Here is an 18334-nt window from a genome sequence, read left to right as displayed (position 1 = left end):
GAAGAACTTGTAATATGTGTAGATGTAGTTGTTATAGGATTAGTAGTAGTATATGTTGTACCCTCACTATGTGATGGATTTGAAGAACTTGTAATATGTGTAGATGTAATTATAGGATTAGTAGTATATGTTGTACTAGGTATAGATGTAGTTATAGGATTAGTAGTATATGTTGTACTTACACTATGTGATGGATTTGAAGAACTTGTAATATGTATAAATGTAGTTATAGGAGTAGCAGTAGTATGTGATGTAGTCCCACCAGATGGATTTGGAAAATCATTATCTGAATCTCTGTTATGATCTGTTCCACCTGAAGAATCTGGTTCTGTATTTGAAGGATTTGGAAAACCATTACTATTTGTAGGTTGATTAGGTAAATGTGGTAACAAATTTAATAAATGATCCTTAAATTCTGAATTATCATTAGAGTGTGAGTTAATTAACTTTTCGTTATATGTTATGTGTATACTTGAAGGTACTTCTATATGGGAATTAGAAAAAGGAATTGTTAATATTTCGCTTTTATGTACTGCATTTGGAATATTATCTACTAAATTTATACCATTTTCAAATATATTTGGTAAAATATTTTCTTGTTGAATTTCTGGATCATTATTTAAATGATCATAATTATACAAAATATTAGAATTTATTAGATCATCATGTATAAGTGATAGTTGCTCATCTATTAATGATACTACACACATCCATAACAATGGCAAATATAAAAAGATCCAAATGTAGATGGTATTCATTATTATAAGCGAATTGAATGTTGATATTGTTATGATTTAAGTTGCAGTATCAGATACTGTAGTATCTAAAGATAACCGCTGCATATGTTGATGCAGCTTATTTCTAAGTGTTTACTCAGTTTAATACTTTTCAATATATAATAATCCAATTGAATTATATAATATAGTTCTAAATAATTATAAAATTAGTTTAATTGTTTTTTTCTAGATATCTAATCCAAAAAAAAAAATTTAGAATCAAATTCCTAAAATTCCAAACATAAAATTTCACAAAAAACACGAAGATTTATAGAAATAAAATATAAAATAAAATAATATTTGTTTAAATAAATACCATAGATTACTATTATTATAAATTTTATCTAATTTTATTTAATATTATTAAATTTTTTTTGGTTAACTGAGTGAAACTCAGATCTATAATACCTAGTCTATAATACTTGATTTTATAAATAATCATTGAATATAAAGTGTGGTAAGAAAAAATAAATAAACATTTCAACACTTAATATATAATAAAATATTTTGTAAGATTTTACTAATAGGTGTGGAATTTTAAGATGATAAGCCCCAAAATATAAATATTCCATAAGATCATTAAAAATATAATATCCCCAGAACTTTTACTTATTAAAGATATATTTTTAGTTATAAATTAAATAATGAGGAGTTTAATAAATGCATTGATCTTAGTATTATACATATTTATATTATATAACACTAAAACAAATGCCCAAGTTAGCCCAGGACCATATAAAAAAATATCAATGCCTTCAAATTCAACAATAGCTCAGGGAGCTTGGGGAATGGATGTAGATATACCCACATTATTTAATCAACCAAGATATGATTTATCATTATGGTCAACAATAGCTTTTCCTTCGATTATGACTCCATGCTCTTATATGTACCCATTAACTATTAGTGTAAAGAATTTAAACTATACTTTTGATAGTAATCCAATTATATTTTCATGTAATAGTGATGGATTATCTGGATCAATGTGGATTTCAACAGCTCTAGGTCAAATATCTGTTAATCAAACCTCTACATATTATGCAGCTTGTAATATAATTGCAAAATATCTTACAGATTCAACTCCAACAATGATTCAGACATCATCCGCAACAAATTTTACATTTTTATTACCCGGATTAGTGATTAAAAATGCAATGGATAATATTTCACTTAAGGGAATATCACTTGGTCCCTTATCTGATCCTAATTTAAACTGGCTTCAACAGCATTTTTATAGTTTGGAATGGATAGATGTAGGGTCAACATTAAATCTAGCTTCACAATTCACAGATATGGTTATAATGCCATTAATTTACGAATTCCAGATACCATCTTTTATTTTACCAAATAGTAGTGTGATAGGTTTAACTAGCTCACAACATTATTATCGAGATTTATTTAATTTGACCCTAACTAGAGGATCCACAAGATTTTCTTCATATGAATCATCTGGAAATAAGATATCTGACAATATTTGGAAACTAAATAGTGCATATGCAGGTTTTCATCCACCAGTAACACAATCAGTACAAGGAGCTTTTATAGCTATAGAGAACAATGTAACAGAACAACAATATAATTCTGCAGTTCCTTTTGGATGGACAAATACTGCTATTGGAATTTCTCCAATAAAAGTTGTCTTACCTTCTAACTTACCATTAGATAATTATACAGAATGTTTAGATAATTATTTGTTTTATTATCCTATGAATCCATATTGGAATAATTTTGAAAATAATACAAAGAAATCAATATTTAATCTTAAATATATTTTAAATAATAATACTTCAATTTTAAATACCAAAATGTATTCAAGAAATACTATTCAAACTAGTTTATATTTTTCAAAGAGACCCTGGTTAAATGCACCAGAGTATCCTGGACAATTAAATGGAACCCTTGTAACATATTTAACTTTCTCAAATAACTTTTTAGGTGGTTGTTATTATAATGGAACATTTCCATATTTTCCAACAAAAGAGAGTTGTGGTTCAAAGGTAGGATATTGTGGTTCTCAAATATTTAATACATCTACTCAATTTAATTCTCCATATTATCTTCCACCTATGAATTATTTATCAAGTCCATCCCCATTTAGCTATTTCTTTACAATTACATCATTAATACAATTTGCAAATTATAGACATATTGGAAGTATTAAGACAGATATTAATGATAATGATCGTTCAATTTTAGGATACTACCCAGGTAATGGAATTTCTCATTCTTTATTATTAGCATCGTGTGTTAACTATCCATCAATAGCCTACACATTACCTACATTTATAAATCCTAATTATACTCTTAAAATTGGAAGCTCATTTTATCAATTTAATCAAAAATATATCAATAGGAATTATGGTTTTTATGCATCCCCCGGATCTGGAATGTCTTGCAGAGCAGCCAGATTTATCCCTCAAGCAAGTAGTATGGAATCTGTTATGATATCTTGGGAATGTAAACGTTTAGCAAAACCAATAAATCAAACTTGGATAGAAATGGCATTATATCCAAGAATATATTCAACTTCATGTGCATCAAATAGTTCATATGTATCTTGTCTAAATGAACTAAACCTAAATAATCAATATCCTGGAATGATAAATAATGCCTCTGATCAGTATATTACATATTTGAAAGGGGGGGATTTTAATACATCATCTTCATTTATTATTTCTCAGACACTCTATACGGATACAATGGCATATACTACACCTTCTAATAATTGGATTTCAGAAAAAGTTTTTGCTCCTCCATATAATGATTACAGTGCTCCACAATATTGTATAAGTGCCCCTATAATGCCTGTAACCCCCACAAATATACAACAGGTATTTATGATTTATCCAACTATAAAACCATGGGATCATATACATAATACACCTTATTCCTTTGTTATACCATTCGGAACTGAGTATTCAATTAGATATGTAGTTTCTATTGGAAATTTAACTGGTATTGATAGAGATCAACAGTATAATATTCAACCTAGTCTATATTGTGAAGGAGTTAGAAAAATAAATGGGAATCCTAATTTAAACACTATATCTATTAATGATATAATAAATCAAGGAAATGAGATAGTTTTAGTAACTCAATATCCTTCAATACTAGTATCAAAATTTTCAAATTGTTTACATACATTTATTATATCCAATGAAACTGCGACAACTACTGTATCATATGAAACAATAGCACAGTATACTCCCAAAGCTAAACCGGGGATATATATATCTGTAGAATTTGGAGCAGTAGATTATCCTCCAACTATTGGAAGATTAACATTACTACCACCAAATTCATCCTCCAATATTGGTGATGCAATATATTTGATATTAGATAATGTTGTATTTTCTAATCCAGAACAAGATGATGCATTTCCTAGTAGTGGGATTATAGCATCATCTAGTCAAATTATATCAAATAATTCTACAGTTCTTTTCCTTGGAGATTCACTAAATCAGTTACCTTCCTCAATAAGGTTACCAGCAATAACAAATGAATGGTATGTTTATGTGCGTGTACAAACAGTTAGTAATTCAGGATGTTATATACCTTGCAAACCTCCTATTGGTGGAAGAGTATATAGTCATTGGTGCACAAGTGATCTAACATTATTAAGTGCATTTCCATGTCCTTTTGGAGTTGTTAAAATGGCATTAACAGAAAATATATCAGATATAGAAAATATTATTGCTGTAGTAACTCATCAACTTGCTTATACTTCAATTATAGAAGTATTACATATGACTTCAGCATTATTTCATCTTCCAACTAATATATCACAGGTATGGAATACATATTTTGATCAAATATATACAGTTTCAATAGAACAACAAACAACACCTTATTCATATGATTATGCTGGATCTAAATTAATTACTCTTGATATTATTAGACAAATTCTTGAAACAGCTTACAATAATCCTGAGTTAGATATTGATACAATTAGACCATTTAAGTCTTTGATGAATATTACTCTTAATGCTGAATGTACTAATAATCCTGGGATGTCTAATTTAATATTGGATATTGTAGATTTATTAATTGCTACAAATGGATGGGATAGTATTCTAAATAATTATGTATTTACAAATATTATAGTCAAATTAATAGAATCTGTTGGAAATAGATTCTCATTTTGGTCTTCATCTTCAAATTCTTATACTTGGAAAGGTTCAAAAAGTAATTTGATTTTATCTATAATTACTATTGATCAATTTTTAGCTAATAAACCAACTAAAATAAATAATCTTGTTGTTGGAAATTTTGCATTAAATAAAATATCTTCACTATTTCCAACTGAATCCATATATTTTCATGCATATCCACAAGAATATGAAATAGAATCACTTTATAATGTATCACTTAATTGCCCTAATTATACTGCTACAATACTTAGTGTAAATTATCCTACATCAGCTATATCTTCAACAATATTATATAATAGTAAGCAAAATCTAAATATTCCAACTTCAATTGGATTCTCAACTTTATATTTATGTTCAATAGATTACTACTCAAATAATTTTCCAACTGTGACATTCACATTGCCACTATCATTTGAAATTCCTGTTAATGCATCAAATCTTTTATGTGCATCTGAAATTAATGGAAAATGGAATACAAGTTTATGTAGTACTACAATATCTCCTTTTAACCAAGAAGCTTATCAATTTGTTATTGAATGCTCGTGTAGTTCTATTTCCCCATATTCTCTCATTGGAAATGTAGTTATATCATCTGAATATAATGGTAATAATAATAATAATAATACTCTACCAGGACCAATTCCAATAAAAATACCTCCAATGGCAAATCCATGGTCAGGGTTCAGTGGCTCTTTACATAATCTTGGTATTACAAAACAAATGGCTATGGAAGTAATTAATTCATCATATGCTGGTTTTCTATATATAGATAACAAAGTTAGGACATCACATATACCTGAAACAGCTATTAGTTCTTTGGATGGAAATTCAGGTTTAGCTGGATTATATACAGAAACAGGAAGGAGTCAAACATCTAACAATGTAAGCGTTACATGGGGTATTAATGCTGGTGAAGCTTGGTATAAAGATGATAGTACACAAGGAGGTGATGCAAATATTGAAACTTTCCTTTCTTGGGAACCCTCAAATACTAATAATAATCCAAGATTCCTCCGTAGAGATATTGGATAATATTAAAATTAAGGATAAAGTCCATATCATTTTATATACCAAAATGGTATATTATGAAGTATCATTTAAAAAAAAAATTATTAAAATAAAATGTTATTGGTTGAAATTAAATACTAATAAATTATGGATCTTTATCAATTATATTAAAAACAAATTTCAAATTAATTTTATATATAGATGTTAAATTATAAAATTTATTTAGTAACTAAAATATTCATATATATTTAAAATAGTTATTTAATTAAATATCATCCAAGTTATAAATAATTTCTAAATTAAATCAATTCCATTATTTTTTCAAAATTAAAATAAATGTCATAAATATATCTAATAATAGAAATAACTTTTTTCTATTATATTGTACAAAGTATTTGCTAGTGTTTATAGTTAATTATTAATCTGAATAACATATACAGCATTCATTTAATTTCTCAGTATAATATGTATTTGAATATATACCACAGTGCCCCATATACATAAAAAAATTGTCAGATTTGTAATTAAATTCATTATTCAAAATTATTTTTAAAGCCTGAGATACCATAGTTGATGCTATAATTGAATTTGTACTAAGTAATGTTGGAATAAAGTGACCAGTCAATCTTTTGGTTAATTCAAGTGTGACACCTTGTATATTAAATTTTGATGCATGTATTTTTGCATAATTATAAATCTTGAATACATATTCCATATGATCTTTAGTGCTATAAGAGGATATATTATAATCATCAGGGTCTTCATAATCTAGAATATAACAAGCATAGGCAATACAATGTTCAGGAGTACGTGGAGTTTCTTTTATTGTACATATTGGATAATTAATATCTACAGAATTTAATTCCATTGTACATTCGTAGCATGAAGTCTTAAATGGAATAATTATACGACAATGTCCCTTAAATCCTTCTGTACCACCTTCTATAAAAATTGGAGCTGTTATATTTTTAAAATTTTCATTCAAATCTAATAACTCTTTAGATTTATATATACTAGATATTTCAGTATTATTAAATATTCCAAATTCATTATTTTTATTAGAATTATTTGTATATTTTAAAGATAAATGTATCATTGTGTTTAGTTTTCGCCTGCTCTCAATATTATCTAAGCCTGAAAATATAAAATGAAATTTTTTAAAAAAATCTTTATTAAAAGGTGTACAATAATATTCTAAAGCACAGTTATGTGCTTTAATATTTAAATTATGTATTGATCCATATCTTGATTCTATCTTATTTTTAATACACTCAACTTTAGACTTGCCTAAATCCTTTAGATCAAAAAAAAGATTGCGACTTAAATTGGAAATTTCAACTATATCATAATCAATTAATTCAAAATTTTTAAATCCAATGAAAATCAAATTTCTTAGAATTTCACTACCAAGTCCTCCAATACCAACAATTAATATTTTACATTCATTCTGAATATAGGTCCATGAGTCATGTGTATAATTATTATTACTAATACTTTTCCCATATTCTTGAATACATTCATAAATATTTCCAAATGCTTTAAATTTATCTATAGAATTATACATTATTAGAGAAGGTGTAAAGTTATTTATAATATATTCAATAATCTCAAACTTTAATGTTTACTAGCGCTATATAATTCACCAATATTAAATTGTATATAATTATTTATAGACTTTAGATTTTAATAGATCTTATATTTATATTTTATTTTTACTTATTTTATTTGCATAATACCTTTTTATACATCCATTATTTTAATCTATTTAATACTATCTAGTCATTTTGTATTATACCTGTAATATTATATATATAGACTAAATTATACAATATCTACTTCTAAATACTTATTTTTTTTTTTATATAACTTCATTTGTGCAATATTCAATATTATACAGTATTATAATGTTATATCAATACTACAATAATACTACAGTAGTATTATAATAATGCTATGTCAGTATTATACTATATACTATAATATTGTAAACTATTATACCATTACAAATATAAGTACTTTAAACAAAATTTTCAATATATATTCTTACAATAATTCAATAAAAAACATTATATTTAGATTTATTTTAGTTATTAAAGCTAATAAGAAATCAATAAATATTGCAATATAGTAATAAAAAATTGATAAAGTAAAAGTTTAGCTATACTTTAAAGTAAACTTTAAAGAAATTCAAATATTACATTAATAAAGTTATATTATTTGAATACAAATTACTCAATTTGTATATAAAAGTATTTTTAAAATTATATCAAGCTATATTATCCTATTAATAACAGTTGATAAGTTATTATAAAGATAAGAAAAGGAAAACAAATCAATAACAAAAATCTCATGTACTTTCTATTTAATTATTGAAATATTATAAATAAAAAATAACTTTATATAATTGGTAATTTCTATAAAACTACCAGTATATATATTTCAATTTTTTTATATTAGTTAATTAGTTATGTTCTAAATTAATATTATAGAAACTTTTATTGAATTTTTCATAAGTATATTTTCACTATAATACTTCTTAATATAGTATATTCAATATAATATAATTTTTGGTAATATTAATGAACTATAATTAATCTCTTAAGTTATATATATTTATAATATAATTATATTGAAATATTTTTCTATAGTAAAATAATCATAATTCTTATTAATTATAAATATATTATAAAATAAAAATTAATATTAATCTAAATATTTTTTATTTTAATCAAAATATGAAATATTTTTATTTAACTAAAAGATCAAGTTCTTAATTAAATTTAATTAAGGCTAATCTTTGTAATTTTTTTTGATATTTAGTTATTTTTATTATCATATACTTGTACAATAATGAATTCCATTAGTTATTTTCTTTTTTATAACAAAAGTATTAATATATTGAGTACTTTTTTTAGGATTTTCAAAATTTATATATATGAAAACTAAATCCTAAAATAATTATTTTCCAAGTATTACTTTTTATCAATTTCATATGATTAAGTAAAATTAAAAATATAATACTAATATTAATGAGTCTCTTATAATATTGAAGATTTAATTTTATCTAAATTATATAGGGATATTTTAAGAAGAGATTAATTTAGAATTTATACTTTGATTTTCTTATTAAAATCCTGATATTACCTATAAAAATTTGGATGAAAAAAGATCTTATTTATAATTTTGGATTATCTTTTTCATAATTATAGTAATTTAGAAATTTTTAGTTGTTTATCTAAACTTATGATTTGATTTTCGATAATTATTACTAAAGAGAAATACTTGATTATACTAATAAAAGATAATATGATAAATTACTATTTGCATATTTAAAAATAATAAAAAGTGATTACATAATTATTAATAAAAGTCACTATAAAAAAATTTCTAATTCTTTGTTTATTTGAATATAGAGATATTTAATAAATTAAAATTGAAGTTACTTTATAATATAATTAATATATATTAGAAAATTTTAGCTAGATTATGAGACTTAATTAACTTTTTTTTTTTTTTTTTTTTTAATTTTACTAGATTTAAATAATTTATTAAAATATAGAATTCTAAAATATACTTTATTAATATTTCAACATGTATATTAACAAGTTTTATAGTGAATTAATGATAAATAATACGACTTCGAGAGTACTGAATTATTTTTAATACTTAGAAGTTTACTAAATACAGATATTGGAATAATAATATTGTCAATATAGTATTAGTTTTTTTTTTTAATTACTATTTTTATTTTTACGAATTTTTTTCTAAATTATTTGAATATGTCTGGTTATATTCCAGAAATTAGTCAAAGTATTGGAAAACTGGTAGATTCACCGGAAACTTTAGATGAATTATTACAAAAAGTAAGTTAAACGCTTTTTTTGTTTAGTTTAAATAAATGTAAATTTGATATGATTGAATTTTTTTATAGGTTACAATAGCTCAGGAAGAATTCTTGAAGTTAGACCAGAATCAAGTTGATCATATTTTTGTAAGAGCATCTTTAGCAGCAAATTGTGCAAGATATGAACTAGCAGTAATGGCTGTTGAAGATGGAGGGATGGGAATAGTTGAAGATAAAGTGATAAAAAATCATTTTGCATCTGAATCTATATGTAATAAATATAAGAATACAAAGACAGTAGGAGTTATAGAAAGAGATGAATTTGGAGGTATTGATATAGTAGCAGAACCTTTAGGAGTTTTAGCAGGTATTTCACCTTGTACAAATCCGACATCTACAACAATTTTTAAAGCCTTAATAGCATTAAAAACTCGTAACTGCATTGTATTTTCACCTCATCCACGTACTGCAAGATCTACAATAAGGGCAGCAAAAGTTATTCGTGATGCAGCAGTTGAAGCTGGTGCTCCACAAGATTGTATCGGATGGATTGATGTTGCAAGTATAAAATTATGTACAGCTTTAATGAATCATGATTTAGTTGCTGCAATTTTAGCTACAGGTTCCGTAGCCTTAGTGAAAGCAGCTTATTCATGTGGTAAACCAGCATTAGGAGGAGGTGCAGGAAATTCAGCTGTATTAATTGATGAATTTGCGGATATTAAAGTGGCAATAAATTCTATAATTTTATCAAAATCTTTTGATAATAGTTTAATTTGTGCATCTGAACAATGTTTAGTTGTTGTGGATACTATATATGAGAAGGTTATAGAAGAATTTAGGCATCGTAGAGTTTATATATGTAATAATGCTGATGAACTAAAACGTCTTGGTAATATTTTAATTACAGATGAGGGTAATATGAATCCTAAGCCAGTTGGTGCAAGTGCAATAGAGGTGGCTAAGATGGCTTCAATCGAGGTACCTGAAGATACATTGATAATTCTTGCTGAAATTAAAGATATTGGACCAAATGAAAAATTGTCACATGAAAAATTATGTCCAGTTTTGAGTATTATTCGTGTTAAAGATTTTTCTGAAGGAGTCTCAACTGCACGTAAAATAGTGGAATTTGGTGGTTTAGGTCATACATCATGTATTTATACTAATCCTAATACGGAGATAGGATCACATAGAATTTCTGAATTTCAAAATAATATGCCAACTGGTAGAGTTCTTGTTTGTATGCCAACATCTCAAGGAGCAATGGGTGAGATGTTTAATTTTAGACAGATACCATCCTTAACATTAGGATGTGGATCATGGGGTCATACATCAACTTCTGAGGGTATTGGAGTTAAGCATATTTTGAATTATAAACAAATTCTTCATAGAAGAGATCATATATCATGGTTTAAAGTTCCTCCTGCTATATATTTTAATAGGGGGATTTTACAAGATGCTTTACAAGATTTGAAAGAAGTAAATTTAAAAAAGGCCTTTATTATAACTGATAGAGTAATGATTGAACTTGGATTTATTAATAATTTAGTAAAAGATCTTCAAAAGATTGGTATAGAGAATGAAATATATGGTGATGTACCTCCTGAGCCTGATGTTGAAACTGTACATGATATTGTAAAACGTCTAAATGCTAGTAAGCCTGATTGTTTGATTGGTTTTGGAGGAGGTTCACCAATAGATGCTTCAAAATTGGTTAAGCTTATGTATGAACATCCTTCAGTAAAATGGGATGAAATTGTAACTCGCTTTATGGATATAAGAAAAAGAATTATTAAGGTTCCTAGAGGGGGGAATAAAATATTGAAACTTATTTCTATTCCTACAACTTCAGGTACAGGTGCAGAAATGACTCCTTTTGCTGTTATTACAGATAATAAGACCGGTATAAAGTATCCAATAGCATCTTATAAATTGACCCCTGATATAGCTATAGTTGATGCAAATTTTGTTTTATCAATGCCCAAATCTCTAGCTACAGCTACAGGACTTGATGCATTAACGCATGCTCTAGAAGCTTATGTTGCAATATATGCAACTGAATATACTGATGGATTATGTATTCAAGCTATGAAATTAATATTTGAACATTTGACTACATCAGTAATAAATTGTGATCCTAAATCTAGGGAATATATTCATAATGCTTCTTCTATTGCAGGAATGGCATTTGCCAATGCATTTCTTGGAGCTTGCCATGCATTAGCACATCAATTAGGAGGGCAGATGCATATACCTCATGGAATTGCTAATGCTATTTTATTACCTCATATTGTAGCATATAATGCTACAGATAATCCTAGTAAACAAGTTATTTTACCACAATATGCATATCCTATGGCTAAAGTTAGATATGCAAAGCTTGTAGATATTTTGAATTTAAAGTGTGAATCAGCTGATATTGATAAACTATTAGATGAAGATAGTCAAAAAATTAGATTTCTTGTTCAAGCAATACAAGATCTAAAAAAGAGTATTGGATGTCCTATGAATGTTAAAGAATTTGGGATTGAAAAAGATTATTACATGTCTAGGGTTGATGATATGGCAATTAAAGCCCTAGATGATCAATGTATAGGCGCAAATCCAAGATTTCCATTATTAAAAGAAATTAAACAGTTATTTATTGATGCATATCATGGTGATATTAGATATTCTAAATCTTGAAATTTAGTGTGTGCTTTTGTAATTCTTTAGTGAAAATAAAATATTTTTGATATTTATTCAATGTATTGTAATAATATTTCTGTTATGCTTGTATATAATCTCATCTATTACACTATTTGATTTCATTTCTGTTTACAAAAAGAAAGGTACAACACATCTATAAATGGTATATAGTACATTTATTGTTATTTTTAATATAGAGGATTATTAAGTAATTTATAATGAATGAAATATGTGAAATAGAAATATATTAAGATAATTTTGAAACATATTACTTACAAGAATTGGATGTATATAGAATAAAAATGGAAATTCAATATTTTATAAAAAAAAATATTATAAACTTTTCTTTTCTATTTGACAATCGGTTATACTAATAATATGTATTATACCTATGAATTTGCCAAATATAGTACCTGTAATTAATGGATGAGGCCAAATACGCCACTCTATAGGCCAATCCATAGCAATAAAAAAAGAAAATAAATATGCAAATAAACAGCTATAATAAAATGGTGATAGCATTGGATTTTCTGGAAGTAGAAAAGGACTGAAAATATAAAATTTTAATAATTTTGACAATTTCCAGAATTTTTTCAAAGTTGATGTAGTTATCTCGTCATAATAAGGCTAGTTCTTTATTGTAATCAAAAACTTAAAACAGCTTCATATAAACCCCTTAAAGATTTATAATCATCCGAGATTACCCAATATAAAAGTAGGTATATTCATGCACTACACTAGTATATAACTTACCTATTAATAATCATTTTCAAAATATTCTTATATCCCAAGATACAGTAAGACTTAAAAGCAATTATTCCCAAATAAATTGAAATAAGAAATGTACCAAAGTTGAGTAGTGGTGCACCAAGAAGAAATGCTATAACAAATATTAGGCTCGTAGATATACAGCTACTAATTAAGGCATATATGATATCTAAATTGATTAACACAAATCCATCTCCATTACTTCTCTTTTGTGATATTATTATACCTAAAAATAGCACCAAGTTGCACATTTCAAATGAGACAACTGTAATATCTCTTGTATCCCATGTCCATTTATAGCCCTTCAGAAAATAAAGCATAATTGTAAGAGTACTAAAAATACCTTCTATTTTAAGTATCATGATAATTAATTATCCATAGGAATATTATTTAAAAAGAATAGTGGAGTATTAACTTTTTTTTTTTTCCTTTAAAATAAGGCTATAGGGAGGGGGGTCCTTTAAATAGTAAAATATCAACTAGGTGGAGCTACAGAATATGCGTATTGAGCGCCAATGTGCAAATAATTAAACTATAGCGGTAATTCTACATGCATAAAATTTCAGTAACTTTTGGTTATAAATTCAACCTAGTCATATTCAGAAGTAAAATAAATATTATGATATATAATATAATAAAATTATAGGATATATAAATAATGATAATACTTAGAATGTAGTTTTCTTTTTTTTTAAAGCAGAATTAAACTCACTTTTGAGTTCTAGTTTATCAGAAGACACTTTAATGCGAGGTTTTGAAGTTTTTATAATGCTTTAATAGATAATACGGATGATTATCCAATGATTGATTTTGATTTATATCTTTTGAGTGACTTTGTTACAAATTTATATATTTTTATAATGGTAATCTTAACTCCGAATATATATTACAATATGGATTGTTTTCCAGAGGTAGTTTCTGATCTTGTGGAGTGTGACATAAATAGGGTTTTATTAATGACTAATATTGCAGTAAAAAGTAAAACCAAACATGTATTATCAACTTTGGTAGCTTCAGATATTAAAGTCGAGATTTTAGTAATTCGTGAATCCGATGCAAATGTCTTAACCACGGCACTTTCACAAATGAAAGCCTTTTGTCCAGATTGTATTATAGGTCTAGGTGGTGGACATTGTATGGATATAATAAAAGTTTTAAGAGTTTTATATGAAGATCCTGGAACTATATTAAGATCTTTAGCTGTGGGAACTACTATAAATAACAAAAATATAGCTTGGAAGAAGGCACAACTGCATAGAAAAGGCACATTGATAAAAAAACTTATTTGTATTCCAACGACATGTGGATCTGGTAGTGAAGCTACTAGTACTGCAATATTACGTAATGATGAAGGACGTCATGTAATAGTATCTGGTATAGCATTTCTACCTGACATATCTATTGTTGATTGTAGTTACATAGTAGGAATACCGAAATTCATTGCTTCAATAACAGGAATCAGAGCTCTGCTACATTGCTTGGAAGCTCATATTAGTGCAATGGCTAGTGACTATTCAAGAAGTATGTCAATTCAAGCAGCAAAAATTTTGTTTACAAAACTTGTCCCCTCAATAAAATCACAATCAATACCTTTATTAAACGATATTCATAAGGCAGCCTCAATTGCTGGACTAGCAATTGGGGCTACAGATTTTGGTCTTGGGACAGTTTTAACAAGAAGTTTCTCTGAGATATTTGGATTACCTCATGGTTTGATTGATGGTATAGTTATCAAACATGTACTCATATTTAATGCAAACAGAGATCTACAAACAAGAAGATATTTATGTCATATTATTAAATGTTTAGGATTATCAAATACTCGAGATGATGAAGATTCTTATTCAGATATTTTTATTTTACTAGATTTATTGGATAATATATTAAAGAATCTATTGTTTCCATATTCTGCAAAGTCTATTCCTCAGTCAATTCTAGAATATAGTAAATATGGATGGTTTGAGAGTAATAAAGAACAAAATAGAGAATCATCTTGCAAAAGCTGTTTAAATGAAGCTATAGTGCCAGAAGAACACTTTTTAAGAGATATCCCTCTTTTTGCTAAATCTTCAATAGTATCTAATATTGAGGAGTCTATATTCAGAAAGAATTTGGATAGGATGGTCCAACGTGCACTAAATGATGCAGCAATTCTAACTAATCCCGTAACTATTCAACAATCGGATATAATAGAACTATTAGAAAATATATGGGAAGGTAAATGTGAAGATTTACAATTTTAGAGGTAATTTTAATTAATGATAACCAAAATTTATTAATATTACATCTATTTCTAAATAAATAAATAAATATATATATATTACAAGTATAAGGATTTAGGTATTAGAGTTTACTACAACATCTTTAATACATACTAACTTCCTATATGCTTCTTTGAGTTTGAAAGATTCACAGATTCACGCTTTAAAACATGAAGTAATGTTTGTGATGACTCAAGGATTTTGGTATATGCATTCTCAATTTCTTGAATAGTTTTATCGTATTCAGCTCTGGCAATGGTCTTACGTTGTAAACTCTCATGAACTTTTTTCAATCTCTCATTTAATACATTCATCTCTCTCTGAATTTTAGCCTTATCTTCTTCTTCTCTCTGAACTTGACGTTTTATTTCGTCTCGCTTTTCCTTCAAGTCTTCCAAACACTTCATGAGTTCAGTATTATAATTGAGCATAGCCCTCGGATCTGCCATGTTCAAAAGAAACAAATACAAATATAGAAAGTAGAAATAAATGAAATATTTAAATTTATTTTAATCTTTATAGGATAGAACATGTACACACGCAGTTAGAGTTCAATACGTCGCTGTCCCCCGTGACCACTGTGTTTCAAATATCATATGAACAAGAAAACAAGATTTATAGATAAACTAGTTTCCTAGTATCCTTCCCAATATTCTTCATCATAGTCTTCCTCGTCTTCAGGAACTAGGTCTTCCTCATGATAATTTAACCAATCATAAAAAGCTGTAAGCTGAGATAAATGAGATAGCACGAATTTCATAAGACAAGAAGATATATAGATTTATCTTCATATATGACAGGCCTTTATAGCAATAGTATAAAATATTGACAATACTACTCTATTATTTAGAAAATAATACTATTAACACTTTCCAAATAAGAGTGCGGCATAGCAAATTTACTAAGGCTATCTAAAACTGTCAAAGTCATTATAAGCCACTTATTTAGCAAAACTTAGTAATATATTAGATAAAACAGCCAAATATAAAACAATTCAAATATTTGAATGACTAGGAAAAACAAATAAAGGGATTATAGGCTGAATTTTATAAGTCTTGTGTCAAATATAATATTGGCTAACAATGACAAGAAATAAGAAGTAAACTTACCTCAAATAGTGCATTTTTCCTTCCAACTTTGCTTTGCTCAGTGAATAAATTTGCATCATATAGCCATTTATTAAATATAACTTCATCAATTAATTTTGTTTGATATAATGCCAACCATAGAGCTTCCAAAAGACTTGTACAATTATCCAGTTTAGGTAAACCAATGGCTTCAGCAGCTCTCTGAGTTTCAATTAAAATATATAAAAGTATAGTTTCATCTTCCACTGAGGAACATCTTTCTACAAGATAATTTATAGAAGGTTTTAAAGTCTCAATTAAAAGTTTTAAATCGGAATAATCTCTTATACAAGTTGATGCCATTACTAGTACGTGACAGTACTTGACACATAGAAGTAGTTTCTCGAAATCACTAGAATCTAATATTTCATTCCATTTTGCAATCATAGCTTCAACAGATTCATTTGAAGGAATTGGGAAAGTTCCTTTAGAGTAGAACTGACTGGGTGTTGCTGCTTGTTTAGGTTCATATCCCAAAATACATCTCCAAACACTCCTTTCAAAAGAATCAATAACTTCTGGATTGTTTATGTTCCACTTCTCCAGTATTGATTCTAATTTTTCATATTTACTCATTTCCTTTACCTTGGAAGTAATATTTATAGATTTTGATTGAGGTTTAGTTTGCATCCTCGATGTACTTTGTGTTTGTTCCAATATTACATTTTTATTTGGGTTCTTTAACACAGTTTCCATAGTGTCTTTATTACGTTGAAGCGAAGAATTTGAGGTTATATAATTACTTTTGGCTATGTCGAGATTTGCAGCCTTTTTAAACCTATTTTTTAGGTAGTCAGGTCTATCATCTATAAATTCAGATTTCGTCTCTTTTCTAAACTTAAAACTTCCAAATGTAGTATTGCTTATATTTGTACCAGACAATTGTGCATCTCTCCAGTTAGTTGAAATTTCGTTTGTCTTAATACCTGAGCTTCTCCATGGTGTTCTTGATATTTCATCTTCTTTTTTTAAGTCATTTTGGTTAGAGGTCTTTTCTGAATGTTCTCCAGTATTGGAGCGCCAGTTTGTATTTGTAATAAATTCATCCATATCTACATTTGTCTTATGTTTTCGTCCTTCCTCATCTCCTCCTCTGCGCCGACTCATATCCAATGCATCTTCTTTTCTCTTTCTCTCTTCGTCACTGTACTTCCCTTTCAAATTTCTATCTTGATATTCCTTAAATTGAGAATCTGGCCTATCTAACCCAAGGCTTTGGGATGGAAGAACGTTGTCATTGTTTTCACTACTTTCATATGCCAAACGTTGTAAAGCACGTAATTGAATTGTTTGACCTCTAAATTTTTGTGGCATTAATTAAAAAAATGAATAATTTGGGAATAGCAAAAGGTAAGGAAAGATCAAGTTACCGTTACCTAGAATTATCAGGCGCCCAAACTTCGTCTTTATAGATTAGTAAAGTATCTGACACACATTAACCGCCTAAAAATACACACAAGTATAAATAACCGCTCTAGAGACATAGATGTATACAGCATCTTACGATTTTATATTTGTTGCCTCTAAATTTAATGAGTTAGTTTACAGCAGTAGTTGATCAGTCTATTGACAATGTGCATTAATTTCTGTTGAGTTCCCTTTTTCTTGGGCTATTTTTGGAGGGAATCAATCTTTTATTTTTTTTTGACCTCCATATATTTTAAAAATTAAATACTAAGGAAGATAAGAAAGGATTTTTCTCTATAGT

At 26.9% G+C, this 18334-nt stretch overlaps 8 protein-coding genes across 8 annotated transcripts in view; 3 read left to right on the top strand and 5 right to left on the bottom strand.

Annotated features, from left to right (window-relative positions):
- Positions 1–758, bottom strand: part of cand_022470 (uncharacterized protein) — a gene marked incomplete at both ends in the record, with an annotated part of 2010 nt that extends 1252 nt beyond the window's left edge. The window contains one exon of the mRNA XM_067212477.1: positions 8–758. Coding sequence (XP_067068750.1) covers positions 8–758 — 751 coding nt within the window. The remainder of the gene's footprint in view (positions 1–7) is intronic.
- Positions 759–1420: 662 nt separating this feature from the next.
- Positions 1421–5959, top strand: cand_022460 (uncharacterized protein; the record flags this gene model as incomplete). Its single annotated transcript, XM_067212476.1, has 1 exon — positions 1421–5959. The coding sequence occupies one exon, from the start codon at positions 1421–1423 to the stop codon at positions 5957–5959; it is 4539 nt and encodes a 1512-aa protein (XP_067068749.1).
- Positions 5960–6353: 394 nt separating this feature from the next.
- Positions 6354–7499, bottom strand: cand_022450 (THIF family protein; the record flags this gene model as incomplete). The annotated part of the gene is made up of 1 exon (XM_067212475.1): positions 6354–7499. One exon carries the CDS (start codon positions 7497–7499, stop codon positions 6354–6356), a length of 1146 nt encoding a protein of 381 aa, XP_067068748.1.
- A 2215-nt stretch (positions 7500–9714) lies between these two features.
- On the top strand, positions 9715–12467 carry cand_022440 (alcohol iron-containing family protein; the record flags this gene model as incomplete). The annotated part of the gene is made up of 2 exons (XM_067212474.1): positions 9715–9798; positions 9867–12467. The coding sequence occupies 2 exons, from the start codon at positions 9715–9717 to the stop codon at positions 12465–12467; spliced, it is 2685 nt and encodes an 894-aa protein (XP_067068747.1).
- A 336-nt stretch (positions 12468–12803) lies between these two features.
- Positions 12804–13600, bottom strand: cand_022430 (uncharacterized protein; the record flags this gene model as incomplete). Its single annotated transcript, XM_067212473.1, has 2 exons — positions 12804–13017; positions 13224–13600. 2 exons carry the CDS (start codon positions 13598–13600, stop codon positions 12804–12806), a joined length of 591 nt encoding a protein of 196 aa, XP_067068746.1.
- A 498-nt stretch (positions 13601–14098) lies between these two features.
- Positions 14099–15481, top strand: cand_022420 (alcohol iron-containing family protein; the record flags this gene model as incomplete). The annotated part of the gene is made up of 1 exon (XM_067212472.1): positions 14099–15481. The coding sequence occupies one exon, from the start codon at positions 14099–14101 to the stop codon at positions 15479–15481; it is 1383 nt and encodes a 460-aa protein (XP_067068745.1).
- Positions 15482–15612: 131 nt separating this feature from the next.
- On the bottom strand, positions 15613–15948 carry cand_022410 (uncharacterized protein; the record flags this gene model as incomplete). The annotated part of the gene is made up of 1 exon (XM_067212471.1): positions 15613–15948. The coding sequence occupies one exon, from the start codon at positions 15946–15948 to the stop codon at positions 15613–15615; it is 336 nt and encodes a 111-aa protein (XP_067068744.1).
- A 627-nt stretch (positions 15949–16575) lies between these two features.
- cand_022400 (uncharacterized protein) lies at positions 16576–17940 on the bottom strand (the record flags this gene model as incomplete). Its single annotated transcript, XM_067212470.1, has 1 exon — positions 16576–17940. The coding sequence occupies one exon, from the start codon at positions 17938–17940 to the stop codon at positions 16576–16578; it is 1365 nt and encodes a 454-aa protein (XP_067068743.1).
- Positions 17941–18334: the final 394 nt, after the last annotated feature.

This window comes from Cryptosporidium andersoni, assembly GCF_001865355.1.
Source record: "Cryptosporidium andersoni isolate 30847 chromosome Unknown contig_17, whole genome shotgun sequence".
Lineage (NCBI taxonomy): Eukaryota > Apicomplexa > Conoidasida > Eucoccidiorida > Cryptosporidiidae > Cryptosporidium > Cryptosporidium andersoni.
The sequence above is the reverse complement of the archived record's forward strand: the minus strand, read 5'-3'. Positions and strand labels throughout refer to the sequence as shown.